At 47.2% G+C, this 19,722-nt stretch overlaps 1 protein-coding gene across 10 annotated transcripts in view; it reads right to left on the reverse strand.

The window, feature by feature from the left end:
• Window positions 1-19,722, reverse strand: part of DNM1 (dynamin 1) — a 1,028,058-nt gene that overhangs the window by 21,809 nt on the left and 986,527 nt on the right. For 8 of the 10 annotated variants that reach the window (XM_069609157.1, XM_069609155.1, XM_069609154.1 and 5 more), the window contains one exon: window positions 11,243-11,458. In XM_069609157.1, the coding sequence (XP_069465258.1) occupies window positions 11,243-11,458 (216 nt within the window). The remainder of the gene's footprint in view (window positions 1-11,242; window positions 11,459-19,722) is intronic. The other 2 variants (XM_069609159.1, XM_069609158.1) reach the window with 1 other exon arrangement.

The following is a 19,722-nucleotide window of genomic DNA, read 5'->3' on the forward strand; positions in this document are numbered from 1 at the left end:
TTGACAGTGACAGAAAGGCATGGCAGATATGAGGTGCACACAACACAGAAGAACAAGCAAACAACAGCAGAAGCGTGTACCAAACAAAAAGCCAAGCAGAAGTGCCTCTCAAACAAACCAGCTGTAGAGGTGTTAGAGCTTCGCAGGTGATCCCGGATGACGATATGAGACAACAGACACATATGAAAACTGAGATGCAGAGGGAGCTGGCACCGTTCTGCCTGTGACATTCTATATACATGGACAGAGATGGGGGAACGCAGGGTGTGCTGTGGCAATGGGTAACAAGCCAACTAGATGTGGTCCTGTGAAGAGACAGAAAGGTCCCTAGACACATGGAACCCTAGAAAGCATCTAATGAGGAGCAGCGTCCGACCCACGGTTGGTGCAGGTGCCATCCCCACGTCACCTGACTTGCGTTTGATGAACTGTGCCTAGATCGGCCCAATATAGCAGTCGTTCTGCTCTTATAGATCAAACACATTTATTCAAAATACCAGCCCTGGCTGTCCTATCATTCCGTTTGAAGCTGCTCCCCTATTTCTACCTGCAATGACATGACCCTTTAATGTGAACACGACTTTCAAATATGTTGATGTTGCCATTTTGATCACAGCGGTCATTTTACCGACACATTTGTAGGTAAGGCACTGCCCACACGCTTTCATTGCACTATGCCACAGAATTGTCTGTTTCTTAGGGTCGTACTTTGGAGGTGACATCCTGAACAGATTATTTATACTATAGCACTTTGTGAATAAATATTTTAACTGGTGCATTGCTGCATGTACTCATGATTTGCAAGATAGCCACAGTGACACCATGTCCTGTTCTTAGAAGCTCCTCTCTGGTCCTTGGTTGTACTTATGTGGCAGTAGATTATACACTAGCGTGTTACTGTTACAGTAAGTGCCAAACAAGCTTTCTTCCCACCAAGCACCCTGTTCTTTATACTTGTGTTCAGAGGCAGAGGAGGGAATGCCTTGTACTGAGCTCTAAAAGAGCACACGTGAACCTACCAACATGTAGAGTACTCTGCGGAACAGTACTGTGTACAGTCCGTGGAGGGGCGCCCACATTCAGACAATAGGAGCCACTGCTCTTGTGCAATCCACATTTCCTTAACAATCCCATGCCATCAAGCATTAGTCTTCACCTGTGTAATCTCTTCTTGAGGACTTTCCAGCGCTCTGGACCCCTGCACATGTCTGGCCTAGCAGTGGTCATGATGGAGGTACTGGTTGAAATACACTTCAATTATACCTTGTTGGGTTTTGTGTGAGATTGAAGGTATTGGCAGAACCTCAAGGTCCACGGGGACATATTAAGGAGGTTTCAAGGTTATTGGTCACAAGATAATGTTTAACAGATAAATTGAGATTTCCAGCTGAGAAAATGTACTCCTATGAATCATGTTAAACTGTTCCCCACCCACTCAAATGTTTGGCTGAAATCACTGGACAAGACTGTCCAAGAGCAAGAGGCATCCACGGTAGTGAAGAGGATTGGAGCAACAATGGAAGAGGGGTCTGAAATCACTGGACGAGAATGTCAAGAGCAAGAGCCATCCGCTGGCGTGAAGAGGATGGGAGCAAGGCAGTAATGGTGGAGGAGGGGGTCAGGGGCAGAGAGGCTGCTGGAAAATGTATATAGAATATAGAATGTCTTGTATAGAAAATCAGAACCTACAACTAAATAGAAACACAAAACATGCTAGCAAATGTCACACAGTGGAAGCACACACATGTACACGACGAGGTGAAGAAGCTCACACAGGCAAGAGAATGGCACACATGTCAGCGACACGGGTGACAGAGATGAACATAAACATGAGACCCAAGCAAGAGAAACACAAACAGATAGAAGAGAAAACATGAAACAGACATTGCACCAGAGGCAGAAACTATTGCACAGCAAGGGGAGGGGTGTAAGTGCGGAAACAGCGTACTAAGCAGAATATCACATTAAACGTGCTGTGTGTGAGAAATAGTGACCACTGCCCCAGTCAGAGATAGATAGCGAGAAAACGAGAAAGAGAGCGAGAGAGGGTCTGCAAGAGAGAACTAGTAAGATCCAAGGAAAAGAGAGAGCAAGACAGACCTCAAGGAATTGAGAGAGATTGAGCGAGAGAGAGTGAGAGGCAGAGCTGCGGAGAGACAGTCAGCAAGCAACTGTGAAAGATTTAGTGAGAGAGTAAGTGAGAGGTAGATATATATAGAGAGGGAGAGAGAGAGAGAGCGAGAGCAAGAGAGACAGAGAGAGATAGACTACCAGAGAGCAAGAGAGGGTCAGCAAGACACACATAGATAGCACAAAAGAGGGAGACAGTAAGGGAGCCAGAAGGCATGACAGAGGAAAGGAAAGAGAGTGAGAGAGACTGAGAATAAGAATTAGAGAGAGCAGCTAATCACAGAGAGTGGGACATTTCAAGGGAGGGTGCATGCTACTAACCACGAACGTTCACACTGGGAGAGTGAGCTCACATACATCCCAGACACAGTGGCACACTACTGACTGTACAAAGATCATTTTCTTACAGGGGAATATCCCATATCTGGGAAAAACAATGGAAACTGACTCTGGAATGACTATGGCACAGTCCAGGTGAAAGAGTTCACAGACTGTTCAAGATCACATAGGGTGGCTGCTTTTGCATTTGCCCGTCTGCCTTGTTAGAAGATGCAATGGTGTAGTTTAGCCAAAGGTCCCCTAATGGGCCTAGCGTGGAGAGCTCATCTGATCGCTCTGGCTGTGTTGAGAGGTCCTGTTTCACCATCTATCAGGGGTGAGCATAGGCAGGGCTTGCAGCATCGAAGACTTAGTCTAGGGCTGAAACTGAGTCACCACCATCAGTGCGCCCTCCATCATAATGCTCAGCGAGTCGGCTCCTGCCATGGAACAGGACGGCGCACAGTCTGGCCTCACAGAACAGTATCTCCAGCCTGTAACCCTGGATGCTGCATCTAGTCCCTCTACTTCCGCCAGGTGACCCAGCTTGCCCCATAAATGAAAGAGGAGGGTCACAAAACATTTGTGTATCTTCACCAGTTTCTTTATCTCTGGGCCAGGGGCCTGATGTCACACCCCTAATGTTAGCCAGAGCCCAGACATTCATGACAGTATGGTGAAAATAATTGGCAACCACCCTCCTCCATGTTTCTTGACACAGCCCCACAGATAGCCATATCTAGCCGTCAAAAATAAATAGCCTGCTGTAGTTTTAGCAACACAGATACAGGATCTTGGGCCATACCTGGCCTGTGGAACCCCCAGCTGGACTAATGTAGTACTCCCCTGCCCTAAGAGGCCCATCATGAGAAGCTTCTCTCCCAAGGCAAAGCCTGTTGAAACTCCTTCAAAACCTATGCTGAACCTGAAACATGTTACTTAACAATAACGCTAGTTGTGTAGGATTGTGTCTCTTGATGGACTCATTTGATCTTTAATATTATACAACATCAGGTTAGGACGCGGGACGTTAAGATTAACATAGCATAATTCAAACGTGTGGCCAAAGATGTCCATTTGTGCAAGCTGTGATGCCATCAACAAAAGACACCTCCTTGGTAGTCGGTTCAGATTCCTTGCACCGCACTGCAGTGAGCTACACATAATTATTAGTTACACAGCCAAGAAATGAACAGGCATATCTAGCTTACAGCTCTCTACTAATTTCATTATTCTCATTATGGAAGGGATTAAGGTTGACTAAACCAACAGTGAAGGAGTTGGAATCTTTGCAAAAAAGAGTCTGTTTTTCTACCACATCCCTCACTTCTTTCAAGGCGGTGCTCCTCAGTCCTTCTGTCTCTCTCCCTTATCTCTGGATCACCTCCCTGGATGGGTCAAGCAGTCACTCACAGTCTCCAGGATTGTATAGTGGCTCCCATCAATTGATTTTTGGGTCCAGGTATTTCTTGGCTGGTGCAGGGTTCACTCTTCTGAACTCTGCTACCAGGCTACAGTACGACAGTGCCTCTGAGTCATAAAAGGGGGAAAAGACATCAGACTGGAACAGTTGAACGAGAGGGGGTTCCATTTCCCTATCCTGTTGAACCCCGGAATTGCGCCTCTCAACTAGAGTGCTCCTTGCTAGTCTCTGGTGCTTGTTCTGGCCCAGAGACTTAAAGGTTCACCAGCACCGGAACACCTTCCTGGCTTAGGACTCAGTCCTTCTTCTTCCTCCAACTACTCACTCTCCCCATTTCCTCCATCTGGATATTTCCTTCCTCCTTTGTTTGTCTTTCCACCTCCACCTTTGTCTCTCACTGTACTTGCTCCGTCCTTTCAATCTGAACTCTGCCTTTGTTGTTCCACCTCCTCTGTTCTTTTCTCTCAAGCCAGGTGTCGCTGATCCTCCTCTCTCTTTTTTAGCCGACTTGGCTCTCTTTGTGTTTGCCAACAAACTAGTGGCTCTCACAATCCCCTCACAGTCCTTCTCCCATTTTATACTCTACCAGGCATTTATAAGTGGGCTTGTGAGGGACAAACCAGCAGCAGCTGTGTGAGAATCAGGGGTGGACCCTTTGATTTGTGGGGACCAGAAAGTGCATTCTCTTCTTTTGGGGACCATGGTGGGACACACAATGCCAAGGGGATATCCGCGTGGTATACCATCTTGTAGTCTGGCAACCCTTTCCCCATGGCTGCCCAACTTCATGGCGATGCTGCCAGTGCATGTTAAAATTTCTTTATGTGCTACCAAATGTGTGGATGACCCTTCTCCCCACTCAGGCGCCAGCCACCAGGCTCCAGCCCCTGCAGACCTCAACAGCCACTCCACCCGTTCCCAAGAAGCTGCACAGGTACGTATCACTCATTTTGTAGGTGGACTCAACATAGACTATTGATGGTCTATAGCCCAGCCACCTGATCCCTTCCTCTGCTTTTCCATTGCCTGTTCCAGAACACCATATGATATGTGTAACAGTAGGAGCACCCACCCCCAATAATACGGATACAGGCTCCTCCGCTTCTCCCTCCCAGGAAGACCCGCCACACCAAACCCAGTCCCGGTCAGTAGCTGGTTTTCACAAGCACCTGCAGAGTGGGAAAGGCCTTGTTTTCACACGCTCCAGCATAACGTTTTTTTATTGATTTCTATTCATACGTGTATTGGAGCCCATAGGCCCCAGTTAAGTAGAGCTCAACACTGATTATGTTCCCCCTTGTTTTGTTCCCCCTCACAGGGAAACCCGGTCTAGGCCCATGATGAAGGCTAGTTGACCACCTTGCCGAAACGTCACGGGACAGTACACCTAGAGGGAAAGAACACCCCCGTCCCACTTCATTGTTTGATCTACATCCAGATGTAGACCGATGACTAGGTCACCCCTTAATCTGTCAACTCTGACCACCCAGTGCGCCTCAAAAATATAAAGAAGAATGCATCAATGACAACTTTTGAAATTGATTGTTACAATATTGTTTGTTGGATTGCCTTCCATCATATCAATTGCAAAGACATTTTGTGTATATAAAGGCCAACCATAACTGTTTTCACTGTCTTGCAATCGACTTGCACGTTTGTGTATATATTTATACTTGATTGTTCACTTGATTGTGTTTTATACATGTGTTTTTGTACAAATTTCAAAATATGAATGCAAGAAAAATGCAGATCTTGTTGTCTCCCCGCAAAAACTTCTTACACATGTAAAAAAACAAAGTATGGGGATTTGTCTGCAATCTAAAACACTGGCTAAATAATAAAAAGCTAAGTGTACTCTATAAGTGTTTTTTGCTCTTCTACTCCAAATGAAAGTAAGCTAAAAACAGTCTCTCTTATACTAAGCATGAAAAATACAAAAGCCTTTACAATAAATGTGTATATAAATAGGTAAAAGTATGTGGCAGGATGCCACCCTTTTGTTTCCGCCAGTGCATGTCACGGCTGAGTGTCTCAGCCTTGTGCCAACTTCTTGACAACACTGTTGCAGCATGTTCCATCCTCAGGAGATTCTCTATGGGGCCTGTGAGGAAGACCCCTGCCTTATCATGAGGGCATTTACTGGGATGACCAAAGGGGGTTGGAGCTGCCGCATGCCAGTGGATGTTGGACTGGGGGCCAGTATCAAGAGGATCACCCTTACTTAAGTCCCCAATAATTCGCAGGGGTCAACCAAATGCTTCCAACCATAGCATCTATTGCCCTTTAAGAGATTGCACCTCAGAAGAACTGGTCAACAGTGCTGGGCTGTGCCGCAGGCTGCAGAGAGAGAGAAATCAATTCAGAAAATGTACAGAGCTGAATCCACCAAGACCTGTCTGAACTTAGGTAAGAGCTAGAACAGTCACCCCATTTATATCATAGGATGCCAGACACTCCCGCACTTGCTTCTCAATTGAAGATCGGGGACTGGGCTTTGGAAGCTGCGTTCCACATACATGATGGATAAATTAGTTTACGATAAGACATAGGCAATTCCGGTTGGAAAATGCACACAGCTGCAAGCCCTCAACTCAAGAGAAATGAGCACCAGAGTATATAAGACCTGGCCGAAGAGATGAGGGTGTGAGAGTTTGGAGGAGATGGCAGCAAGAGAGCAGGGAGAGTTGGCGAGTGGAAAAAAGCAATTAGAGGAGGAGAGTGGCTGAAAGGGGAAAGACGCAAGTAGGTTGGGGGTGAGAAACAGGGGAAGGCAAAGAGAGAATGTTGGAGGCATTAGCGAGGGGACACCATCAGGACAGAAGAGGATGGAGGCAAAAGAGACGGGGCACCATCAGAAGAGAAGAGGATGGCAGCAAGAGTGACAGGACACCATCAGGAGAAAGGATGATGGAGACAAGATGGAAGAGAAGACTGGAGAAAAACAAGAGGTTAATTTGATCAGGAGAGAGGATCTTGGAGGAAAGAGGAGAGCGCTAGGAGGGAGGAAGTAGGAAGAGGTGGCTAGAGGCAGAAAGGAGACATATACCGTCAGGTGAGACGAGGTTGGAGGTAGAAAGCAGAGATATTTGTAAAGGGAATGATGGGGAGGTAGGCATTCCAATATAAAAGAGTAAGCAATAGCCAAGAAGCGCTCACAGGTGGCAGGTAAACCAGACAGGAGAGAAAGGCAAGAGAAAAGGGCATGTTCATCCCTAGGCAGGGAGTAGGGGTAGAACCCCTGTCAGGAGGTGACAAGCCCACAGTGGACTGAGGAATAAGCACCTGGCATGAGGTCGAGAAGGAGAGAATTGTCTGCAATGGGCAGTCAGGACCACAGTTGAGGAAGGTTACAGTAAGCGTAAGGACCTGCTGGAGGAAACTGGGAAAATGCTTCTAAGATGAATTCAGTTCAGTGTACAGGAAAACCTACATCGCTACTTGAGCCTTGTCCAAGAGGTCTAAAGATGAATTCAGGAGCTACATGATAATGAGAGGTGGCCTTAGCCCTCTAGCAACGAAACCACAACCAAGAAGAGGACTGCATGAGTTACCCGGAGGGAGACATCCCCAAAACCTTTGAACTTTGGGAGAAAAAGCTCTAGCCAGAGACTGGTTGGAGTTAAATATCCATCCAGGAGATGTTACACTGTCCGCTTAGTATGACAGGTCCCCGACTTCATCTTGGACCCTGGTACTGAGAGGGCCAGGTACATCCATGGAGCCAACCTCTGCCAACAGGCACCACCTAAGCACCCTGGCTGTGAATTTCAGCCCAAAAGAAAGGACATGCAACAGAAAAGGACTATGGCCACTGTGACTTTGGCAAACTTTGCGATGCCTCTGGATGGGAATGTGCAAAAATTCAAATTCAGAATTTAGAGATGGTAAAGTAGATGGTGGATATCAAGAAAGGTTCTATGTGCCTGATCGGCGTTTGGACACAGAATGGGACAGAGCTTTGTGGGTTTTTTTGAATAACGAAGTAGCCTGAACATTAGGCCCATATTGTAAAATGATTCCCCATGCTGACTGATTAAGTTGCCTACCTGTATAATATCACACAACCAATCAGGCTCCCTCAGCGAATGCCTTACTACAGGTACCAGATCTACCAGGCAAAGTAAACATCTAACGTTATCGGCATCTCAGTCCTGCCACCGCTTATTTTCTGCCCTTCTTGTTGCTTCAAACCCACCCGCTAAACCACCTTTTCTTACCTACTTCCGACTGTGTGCTTCCTGCTCCCTCTATCTCCAACTCCCAAAACTTCTCACCGCAATCCACGGTTGAGAGTTCCCAGGCGGGGAACAATACACAGTAGTCACTCTATCCTGTGCCGACAGCACTCGAATATACCTTCACAACCAGTGGAGGGCCCTAACCAAGACTCACAGCTCAGGGCCTGCTCAACCTTGTAGAAGGTTCACCTGGTTACAGTTCAGCCAAACTAAGATGGAAGTCCTATTGCTGGCACCCGAATAACCTTTCATCAAATGTTTCTCTGCCCATCCCTTTGAACTGAGCATGTCTCTAGTGCCTCAAATTAATGCTGTGTTAAAAGCCTATCTTTACTCTGCCATTTTACAAGCCAACATAGCCCCATTTCTCTGCATTCTATTGGACACAGGTTTTGATTGAGTAAACTTCGTTTTTGTTTGACTTCACAGCTCTCCCTTGAGGCATATGCATTGCCCACAAAAGCTGCTATTAACTGAGTAACATGTCACATCTCATCCCTCAGCCATAAGCGCTATCATGGCAAAGCCTGCTGATAGCAAAGACGATCACCAGCCACACGTTGCAGCATAGCACCACCCAGGCACTTCTTGAGCGCCCATCTTTCTCCTGTACTAGCACCTTTAGTGTCACGCGTCTAGGTGTAGCTAGGCTATGCCGGGCTCAGGCATAGGCAAGAGGATCATTTATGATGGACTGTAGCAGTGTTTTCTGACTTTGAATTCCCTGTATGGCTCTATATTAAATCTTGAGAAGTCCAAAGGACCTACTTTCTTTCCTTTCCCTTTCCAAGGTTCAGGGAGGTATTAGCAAGAACACTGTCAGGCTTGCAGTCTATGTACAACCAGTAAGCATGTTTCAGCCCAGGGGGCTTCCTCTTGGAGGGGAGTATTTAACCAGCGATGCTCCTGCAACTCATTGATTTGGCCCTGAGCAGTTTCCAGGCCCTCTTGCTTTGAGGCATGGTTTTCTTGCTGAGCCCGGTTGATAGAATCTGCTGCTGCCAGCACCTGCTCCTGTTTCCGGTGCCCTTGTTGCTGCTGCAGCCGCGTGTTCCCATGTCCTCAGATTCCTGGGATCCTGATACTAGATTCCTCTGGCACGGGTTCTCTCTCGTGTTCTCTTGAGCATTATTCCATGTTCCCAATTTCCCTGTTACTGCTCTTTGTCTGCAGCGCTCCTGCATTTTGCCTGCACTACTCTTGCTCTCTGCCTATACTACCCATGCTCTCTGCCTTCTGTGTTCTCCTCTCTGCCCACAGTGCTCCTCCTGTTTGCCTAAAGTGGTCTTCCTCTTTGCTCGCAATTCTCCTGTTTTTTGCCCGCAGTGCATCTGCTCTGTACTCGTAGTCCTTGATTTCAGCATTTGGTGTCTTTCCATAGTTCCTTGATTCTAGTCTGTAGTTCAGTCCACAGTTTTGATTCCATTTCATAGTTTCCAGTCCGCAATTCAGTCCCCAGTGCTCTTGTTTTTAGTGCACCCAGCAAGTATAAACTAAAGGAACAACTGCCACCAGCCTGCCTGTGCATCATTGTGTATTGGAAGAATTCCCAAATAGTCACAAGAAAAGGGAAATTGGTTCCCCTGCACTATTTCCCTTAAGGGAGGTAGTAGGGCTGCACCAATGACTCAAATGGTGTATAAGATCCCCCCCACCCCTGCACTAGTATTCCCAAGAACTCACCAGCGCCCCGAAAACTAACAGTGAAGCACAGGAGTGAGGTTGAAAAAAGACTAGACCATCAAAAATCAGGTTCAGAGTCTCAAAACAGTCAGCAGATATGCCGGGTCATCCCATTGAAGGAGGTGTGAAAGCTGCATAAATGATTCTTTTGAAACCATTTTCCAGGCGTGCATAAGTTTGTTGCCATTCAAAAGACATTGCTCCCTTGGAGGATAATGCCTTTTAAAATTGGGCTGTAAGAGTTTTTCCTTTGAATGTTGCCATTTGAACATGTTTGCATTCTCTGGATTGGTGGAGAGGGCGGCTGGTGTGTTTTCAGTGGGTACTGCTGGCAAAGCATCGCCTGGAGACTGCCCCTGGGTGGTAGTGGTGCACGGTATAAATCAACATAACATAACATATGTTTAAGGGGGGAGCGCTGCTTGGACGTCTATCCCTAAGGATTTGTGCAATAAACACTTCCTAGGGTCCACATATGGCTCAACCATACAGGAACCTATTGTGCAAGTCAGCACTCCCATCTTCCTAGTACAAGCACAGGCCCTTTTATAGGAAATCTCGCCTTTAGGAATACCATTCTGATGGCAGAGCAAAGTTCCAACTAAAATAAACTTCTGCTCAAGTGAAAGGTATTTCCAAGAAAGAAAATGCAAAGTACAATAATATCCTCTATCCCACCTGAAAAGTTACGTAGAGAAATATAGAGACAAAAGAACATGTATAGATGTGTCCGTACTTTGAAACAACAAATGGTGTTCCTTCAGAGTGGTAAGGAATCTAAAATGGCTGCTCGGGGCACTGCCTGTTGGCACTGCTTTGAGGGCACTGCATCGTCAAAATGACCTCTATCAACTACACCACGAAATACTGCTATGTTAATATCAAAGTCATGCGGTCCTCGCACGGTATCGGGGAATTATTCAGAATGCTATATTCAAAAAATGCATATTTAAGGAACAGCATGCAGAAAAATCGCTTTCTCCTGGGACGTGTCTCCAGTATCCTCGGTCTCATCGAGACATGTCAAGCAAATCTCTCATCTCCGGGACCGGTTCTGTATGGCCCTTCTCATCAGATTGAGGCATGACTTTAATAACACCTACCTATGAGAAGCCTCCTGAATATCATGGCTCTCCACGAGGCACCCGCTGCTCTGCAGACTGCTCTCTGTGATGGGAGCGGCATGCCACCCCTTATCTTATTGACCTATCCCTGTTAACTCATCTCTTTGAGAATCCACTGACTACTCCTATTCACATTTAGGTTCCCTGCCTTCTCAGGGCCTTGGAGGAGAGTTGGGGGAGTAAAGGGCACTCTTCCTTTTTATCTTCCAGTTCAAGAGGGCACTGTCAGTATATGCACTCAGCAAGATGGCAGTGCTTTCACCTGGGCTGCAACCTAAAAATACAGTGCTACCTGCCGCGTACCAGATGAGTATCTCACAACTTACCTGGGGACACCCGGGGGAGCACGGTTTGGCCTGGATGGAATCTGAGGTGGCGGCCCAAAAGGATCAGGGGAAGCCCCTGGCCTGGAGGGTACTGGAGGGGCACTACCTAAAGTGGATCCAGCAGGAGGGGGTCCTGGAGCAGGGCCACGCGATCCAGGCCTGGTTGGTGGGACAGCAGGCGCTCTCCTCTGCGGCGTAGGACTGGATGCTGGAGACCTGCAATCAAGAAAAAGAATCATTGATGAATTACAGCGGTTTTACCATTCCTGCACCCACACTGCCTTAGAACCTACCCAACCTTGGCCCAAACTGTTTTTGTGCTAATTTCTTGCAGCCATAGTAATCCCTGTGTAGCCCTCTTTGTGGCCACTGCTGTCCACCCATAACCTCTGCGTGGCCCCTGCTGCCTGTGTATAACTTCCCTGTGGCATCTGCTGACTGAGTAGAATGTCCTTGTAGGATCTACTGTCATTCTGTGACTCTTTGTGACCTTCATGTAGCCTACTTCATGTAGCCTACTTGTGGCCCCTATACTTTCGATTTAATCACCTTTATGTCACAATATGACTTTCTTTTCAAACATGCTGTTATTGTAAACTCCCCTGGGAGCCACTGCAGCCACAGTGTAACCTGCTGCTCTCCAAAGTGACCGCCCCATCCTCCATGCTGTTCCTGTGTAACCTCTGTATGGGACCTTCAGTCCCATGCAACCTCTCTGAAGCTGCTGGAGTTCCCATGGAACCTTCTGAAAACCCTGCAACCTCAAGTTACCTCCTTTTGATTGCTACTGTCCTCATGGAACCTACTTGTGGCCACTGCAGTCCCCATGTGACCTCCTTGTATTGTATTGTTTATTTATATAGCGCCTATACACAGGCAAGTGTTTCAAAGCGCACAAGGAGGGTGGGAACATAGGGAAAAAACAATAGTCACTCAGAGCCAATGAAACTCTGAGACGATAATAGTCTGCACAGACAGAGTAAGTGCATAAAATACATTTAACAGTGTGGGATATAGCAAATAGGCCTGACGGCGATTCTGCAAGTTTTTAACAGTACAATTGGGGTGAAGACAGGGGAGAGACAGACAAGACGAATCTTCAGGCGTGGTGCGTACGGATCGAGACGTGCACAGAGAGTTTCAGGGAGGGGAGGGTCAAGTGCACCCGGTCGGTTGAGAGGCCGAGACTGGGGTAAGTGCAGAGAGAGCCACTCTCTTGAGTACATTTCTCAGTGCGTTGAGTGACGGTGGGGTGTAGGACCCTGAGGCAAGTGCGTAAGGATTGGCGGGGGTGCTGGGCCCAGTGAGACTCTGAGGTACACCAGGCAGCCAGTCAGCATGCTGTAAGGAATACGTGAAGAGGAAGGTCTTGAGGATTTTCCGGATTTTCAGGGGAACCGGCTCAAGACGTAGGGTGGCAGGGAGGCTATTCCAGAGGGAGGCACCTGCTGAGGATAAGGATCTCCCTCCAAATCTCTGCTTGGAGAACCGACCTTGTGGATAATGCAGACCCTGTGTTACCTTCCCGAAACCATGCTACTTTAAGTTACCTCCTTTTGACCGCTGCTGTCCTCATGGAACCTCCTTGTGGCCCCTGCAGTCCCATGTGACCTCCTTGTGGAGAATGCAGACCCTTTGTTACCTTCCAGAAACCATGCTGCGTTAAGTTACACCTTTTGACCCCTATGTCCCCATGTAACCTCCTACTGGCACCTGCTGTCCAAATGTAACTTCAAGTGAAGTTACGTGAAATCCCCATATGGCCCCTACAGGCCCTGGATAAGCTACCTTGTAGCTTCCATTGCCCTGGATTAACCTCCTTGTAGATGTTGCATGGACTTCCTTGTAGGCCCTGCAGTCTCATTTTAGCCTCCTGTCCCCTGCTGCCCCTCATTGTGTCTGTTGCCGACCCTTTGTATTCTTGTGCGGCCTCTTCAGTCCTGTGTAACCTCATTGTAGTCACAACCCCTTCTCTAGCACTGGATCTTTCATAGATTCACATGCTATGAACATTCCCCATTGTCAGGCTGGGAATCTGGTTAACTTTTTACAATAGTAAATTAAGAAAAATTAGGTGACAATTTTGTATCATATTGCCCTTCTTTTGGGTGCTATTGGTCCCCACCAGTGGCACGTCGAGTATGTAGCTCCTCCCATGCAGCCTCTCTACAGATTCTAACCGCATGTCATGCTGGAAGGAGTCCTCGTGTTGTTTCTCCTCTGAGAAATGTCCACACTTCATTACTTCAAGTTTTCAAGATGTATCTTCAGGACCTTCTCCTCTATCAGATTAGTAGTAGGGGGAGCAGAGATGGAAGGGAAGAAATACCTCTTTAAAGCCTGTACCAACTGTGGCTTAAAAACGTTTTTGAAGGTGACAGACATGAAGAATGTATTTATTTCCTGCACCCACACCACTCTGCTGAAACGTGTGAAATTTGTAAAAGTTTCAGCACTAAAACGCTGAAGGACAGAAAAAGACACCTGGTGTGCTGGCTAAATGAAGGCCATCACCCCCAGAGAAAAGAGAACCCGGTCCAAAAAGGGCAAAATCGGAAGCAAGGCCATCTAAAAGGCCTATAATCACACACAAGGGATTCGGTTTGCCCACAGTGACCGGTAGCAGACTCAGGCAATCATAACTATCAAGTAAAAAGGAGAATAGTACAGGCTACCGAAGGGTTCTACCCATACTGGTCATGTTCTGTATAAATCTAATTGGGGACCCTTAGTATTACTAGTAGAATGAATCGAAAAGCAGGGAGCCCAACACATTGTCCGAAAAGAAACACACAGAGAGGGGCTGCACAGTAAGTTCAAGTGATTGTATTGAAAAGGAAATCAATTTCCACAAATGACAGTACATGCTTCAACAGAAAAGTGCTGGTACCAAAAAAGGTTATTTATCTCCTAAATTAGGTCAATTCTCAAAAATAACAATGAACAATAGGTATACAAACCCCATGAGGAGGTAAAAAAGCCTCTAAATTGAATCTGGTGTGTGGACCAGGAGAGAAGTGACAAAGAGCTACTGTGGTCAAATATACATAATACACAGACATACAGTTGAACGAATCCAAGAGACCAGGTCTATAATGGGATCCGGTCTCAAAAGAAACAACAGAAAAAATCCGTAAACAACAAATTGCAAATCACCCTGGTTACACTCCTCGGTATCCACCAGGAAGTAAAAGGTTGTAGTTACATAAGTCACAGAAGATGTGCCTAGAAACTGGAATACAATTCAAGTTAACATATATTCATTATGATAAAAATTATGAAAGAGTTAAGCCGACGCTGCAGGGGTTAAAGTAGAATACATCCATCAAGTCAATGTTGACCGTATCTCTAAAAGTCCAAGCTTGTCAACCCTAGAGTTGTTGTCTGTATTTCCCCTTGCTCAAAGTGTGTTTCGTCGGTGTTAGGCAGAAACCTGTGCAGTTCCCTCTGGGACCACTGCAAAAGATTTAAGACTACAGGTGGTTGGCAGTAAACCCAATTGGTAGCAGTCTGTACCACCCAGATTTACCTGGTTGCTGTGGCTGAGCAGTCAGACTTCTCTCAAGAAGAGTTAGGCAGTATACAGAGTATTCACAATCGGTCAAAAGAACACAGTAGAACAAGCAAACACTGACTAGAGCTTGGTGTAAAAGAGATATAATTATTTATTTAAAAACACATCTAGTTAAACACACTGGCACCAATATTAAGCAGTTCAAAAACACGGTCACTAAAAGATATACACTCCCTTCAATGATTATTAGACAAGTCTTAAGTAAAGCAACACTTATTTTCAGACAGCGGTGAGCGCTTAACGAAGATGGCACTCTAATCAATCGGTTAAAAAGGGAGAGAAAGGCAGAGCAAAGATAGAAACAGGTCCCAACACTTTCGGAAGAACACAGTAGGAGAAGAAGGCAGATTAAAACCGTAAAGTCAAAGTTAACAAGACCCACTTTAAGAGGCTCCGGATGAAATGTGTCCAAGGACACACGGTTGAAAGTGCCCAAAAGTCTCGCAAAAGTTTCAGAAAGAGTTGGATGGACCAAAAAGAAAGGGACCAGTTAGATGGTCAAGGCGGCCAGCCCAGTCCAGAAGGTTAAGGGATTATTGTTACCTTGTAGCAATCTTTAGAAAGGGAGGCCTGGCGGACACGGTACCTAAAAATGGTGAGAACGCTCCAGCAGGGGCAGTTGTTCCTGGGAGCGGGTGCAAGTCGTTGCTTCGTCCGGGGGAAGAGAGGATCTCGTCGGGGAGGAAAACAGGAGTCCGTTGCACAGCCAGGGAAGAAACCAGCTGTGGAGTTCTCAATTAAAAGGAGCGGTCCTTTTATTCGCGGTCCAGTGGTAAGTGGCTATCCGATTGCCGGGGTGCTTGGCACGGGCAATTCGACCACGAGACGTTCTGGGATGCGAGCAAAAAAAGGTAAACTGGTTGTGCCCACCAGTCAAGGGAAGAAGACTCTCCAGCCGGGAGATCTCCTCTGTCGTTGGGAAGTGGTGAGTCGGTTCAGCAGGGCTCCACCGGTGGTGTCGTCGTAGCAGGTCGGCTCAGCTTCTCCCTCGTCGGATTTTCAGGTCCTGTGGCGACTTCTGAAGTTCCAGTCCCAAAAGCCCTGCTTTTATGCAAGAAACCCCCATTCATTCAGCCTAGCTGTCAATCAAACATGCTAAATGGTGAGCGGGGTGGCTCACCACTTGGGCCAATCACGCAAGAGTGCGACCTGAGTTGGCGAGACAACTTAGTCCAAGGTGCCAAACCCCCTCCCACACCACCTGTGGTACCCAGACACAGTGGCACCACTTTGGAGGGCTTCTGTGTAGATGCCCGCCAAAAGTGGAACAGATGGCTCGACCTTTGGTTTGGAGTTACAGAGGCGAACACAAACGCCATTTTAAAACCGAGTTCTGGCAGAAAATACCAACTGGTGAATTAATATTAAATAAATAAACCGGCGGTATGTTAGAGGCTATGTTAAAAAAGTATTAGCCTCGAACAATGGGAAAATCCCATAGAGATATATTCGCGGTTGAATATAAAAAGTAGTATACACTGCCACCAGCCAAAACTCGACGAGGGGGGACGGGACAGTACCCCCTCGAACAACAGACCCAGGGGCAATCGAATTGCCCCTACCAGTACGTCCACAATATGATAGTTTGTACTGGTTCTGTTAGTAATTTGGGACTAGTAAAGCCAATGGTGACTTTACATGCCTTGGGAGACAGTAGTCAGTCCCAGGGTATGGAGTCTATGGTGGGGGGTCACTATGACACCCCGGTGTTACTGCACGGGGGGTGCGGTGTAACACACACAGAAAAAAAACATATGAGACCCTATGGAGTAAAAGACCCCATAGCCCATGAAACACATTAACATTCAAAGGAACAACACAAATCATGTCCAAGAGTGGGAGAAAAAGAGTCTCACTCTTGGCAGGAGACAAAAACAAACTCCAGAAATTCAGCAAAGCTGCTGGGGGACTCACTAGGTTAGGAAATTCAGCCTAAACAGAGAATTCTCCGTAACAGTCGGCAATTGTGTAGTAGTTTCAACCGAGCAAATGTAACTCGTGACTGTCCGTGATGGCAGCCTTCTTCAGGGCGAAACCAAAGAACCCCACGGATATCCTGTAGGTGTTCTCTGTAAAACTATGCCCCCCACAGGGGCAGCTTGCATCTCGGGCCGCCACTCAAGTGTACACTCTATTGGGGAGCTCTGAGCTATAAGTGCCAACGTGGCACCGGTAGAAGAGACAAAAGTACCAGAACTCCACTTAGTCCGAATTCCCCTGAATGGGCATGTGCGTCATGTCTCATTTGTTGCTCAGCCCTCCTTCGCAGGGTGAGTGGTCCCTTGCATCATGTGTCGGTAGATGGTAAGGTCATCAATTCATGAGCCCTTTTGGGTCCTCTGTCCGTGTGATTGCTACAGCAAAATTCTCTTCTTCAAAATGTTCCATGATTACTGTAACATTATTCATGCAAACAAAATCCTTGGATTTCTCCTCAACAAACGTCTTCTCCACGCATCAAACGAGTGTAGTCAGCAGCTCATTCTTGTACTACCGCAAGCTACTTTGAAGCATCTTCCTTTTTCTTACATCCCAATCAATAGGTTTGGCTGTTAATGCCCCTATCTTCACTTGGGTGTATGGCAACAGCTTCTATCTGGTAATCCTTGCCTGCCTGGTTTCTCAATTTGCTTGCTGCCTCTAAACTAATAATTAAGCGGATTGCTTCTAAAACCTAAGAGACACTGTCATCAATAGCAGAGGCTATCCCTTGTCGTCGATTTACACATTGTGAACAAATCACACTCGACAACGGGTCACTTGTAAAAAGGGGGCCGGCGACGGAAGGACGGTCAACGGCACAGTGGTCGACAACGATCAAACGCCCAGCAAAGGAGCTTTCCCCAACGAGGAGATTGTCATCAGAAAAGCACACGTCGACGGGCAAGCACGCGACCACCAGTAAGCATTCGTCAATGGAACATTGCTTGACGACGGACAAGCATTCATGGTCAAGAAAACAATTGTCAGCAGAGCGCTCGAAGAAGGACAAACGCCCGTCGACAGACTGCTCTTCGACGGACAAACTCTTGTCAACTAACAGGCACTCGTCGACGGGGAAGCACTCGTCGATGGGAAAGAGTACGCTGGAGACAGCAAAAACCTCGTCAACGACTGGTAAGGAGATGCGATCATCAACATACATGCAAAAACTTTCACATACTTCTTCGACAAAATGTATGTGGGGTATGTTCCCCGACACATGAAGTATCAGGACAAGAAGAATCCGGCATGCAAGCTTGTAATACGGAGACAGCCCACCATGTGCCACAACACCAACCAGTGGAGCAAGGAAAATCAACACCAGCCAATCACTGCGCCAGTCTCCCTGATTATGACATCCTACAGTACGAAGTAGATTCTGAGTTTCAGGCACGGCAAATAGCGTCGCTGGTTTTCTCCGATTCCGACGACTCCAGAATAATGGAAGAACCTTCACAACAGACACCTCCACCGTTGAGGTCGCATTGCTTCCCACAACGGCCACGACAAAGCCCAGGGGAGCAAGGGGCTATCCCTCTGGCATGGCCACAAGAGCCACTGCTCAACCCGCAGGCACTGCTCTCACTGCAAGTTTTGTCCACACTGCAGAACCTGCTTACTCAACTGGACACCAGGCTACCGGCTGGGCCGCAGGTCCTCGTGACTCCACAGGCACCTACAATGCCACATGGGCATCCAGTCCAGAAACCCCATGGGTAGCACCCACAACGGAACACTTGGCACCTGCCAAACCCCAGCCACAGGCACCAAGGATTGGGTCACCACCTTGCAAAGCGGATAAAAAGCAGAAGCACAGCGAAAGGTCACTCTCTCCACACCATTGCAGCCCGAGACAGCGAACCAAATCCAAGGACAAAACCTCTAACACAATGGAAATACACAGCATGGAACAAGAGTAGGGGGAACTCACTGACACTGACTAAAATCTGCAGGACACAATATCCTCCACTACCACTGGATCTCCTCCCCAAGATGACCAATGGGATACAGACGATGACCAGTTGCATGAACCGGCTAATGAAGCCCTGAAGCCATCGCCACCCGATGAGATAGGAGCGTTCCACATACTAATCCCAAAAGCATGTCAAGAATGTGGCTCTGTTCCCTACAATCATGTGCACAAGAGAAGAAAATCAGTTGTGGCAATCCCAATCCTCGACCATGCGTGGGAAGAAGGGCTCTGTACCATGAGACACCCCTTCACAGAACCAGCCGTTAAAGGCAGGACAGAGAAAAAGTTCAAAGTACCGGACACCACTCCCACTTAGGGGGTCTCATATTGTAACCTTCACCGGAATCTGTGGTCTCTGAGCCATATAACCGTGAAATTTGGCATAGGTTGGCACCCCTTCTAGAGCACTTAACTGAGGAAAAGCATTCCAGACTATTGCCATCCTAAAAGCAGAAGTGGCCATAAACCACAATAACAATATTGCAGTGGATTTGGCCAAAACAGGCTTCAAACAGATTAACAACGGGGTAATACTGCGAAGCACTGCATAGATTTTACACCTGATGTAAAAGTCTTAGACATGCCGTTCGAAGGCGACAGTCTGGGCCAAAAATCAATGAGGCACTAAAAGCGCTAAAAATGGACACGGACACCGTCCGCTCTCTCAACACTCTTCAGACCAAACATACTTTTTGTTCGTTTCGAGGAGCAGCAGGAAGGTCAACCTCCTCCGGGAACATCAGAGGCGCCAGACAATATTGGAAAAGCTTACACTATTCGCAAGGATACAAAAAACAATCCCACAGATACCAGCGACCAAGGGAGTACAGACAACAGCAACAATGGATAGGATCCTCTGGCTCTCAGAGGGGTAGAGCAAAACCTCAGGTCTGACTGTGCAACCCGAACAGCGCCAGTGGGGGGAAAAGCGTCACATCATTTACATCAATG

The sequence above is a fragment of the Ambystoma mexicanum genome, chromosome 8, assembly GCF_040938575.1.
Source record: "Ambystoma mexicanum isolate Mex_15411 chromosome 8, UKY_AmexF1_1, whole genome shotgun sequence".
NCBI classification, from domain to species: domain Eukaryota; kingdom Metazoa; phylum Chordata; class Amphibia; order Caudata; family Ambystomatidae; genus Ambystoma; species Ambystoma mexicanum.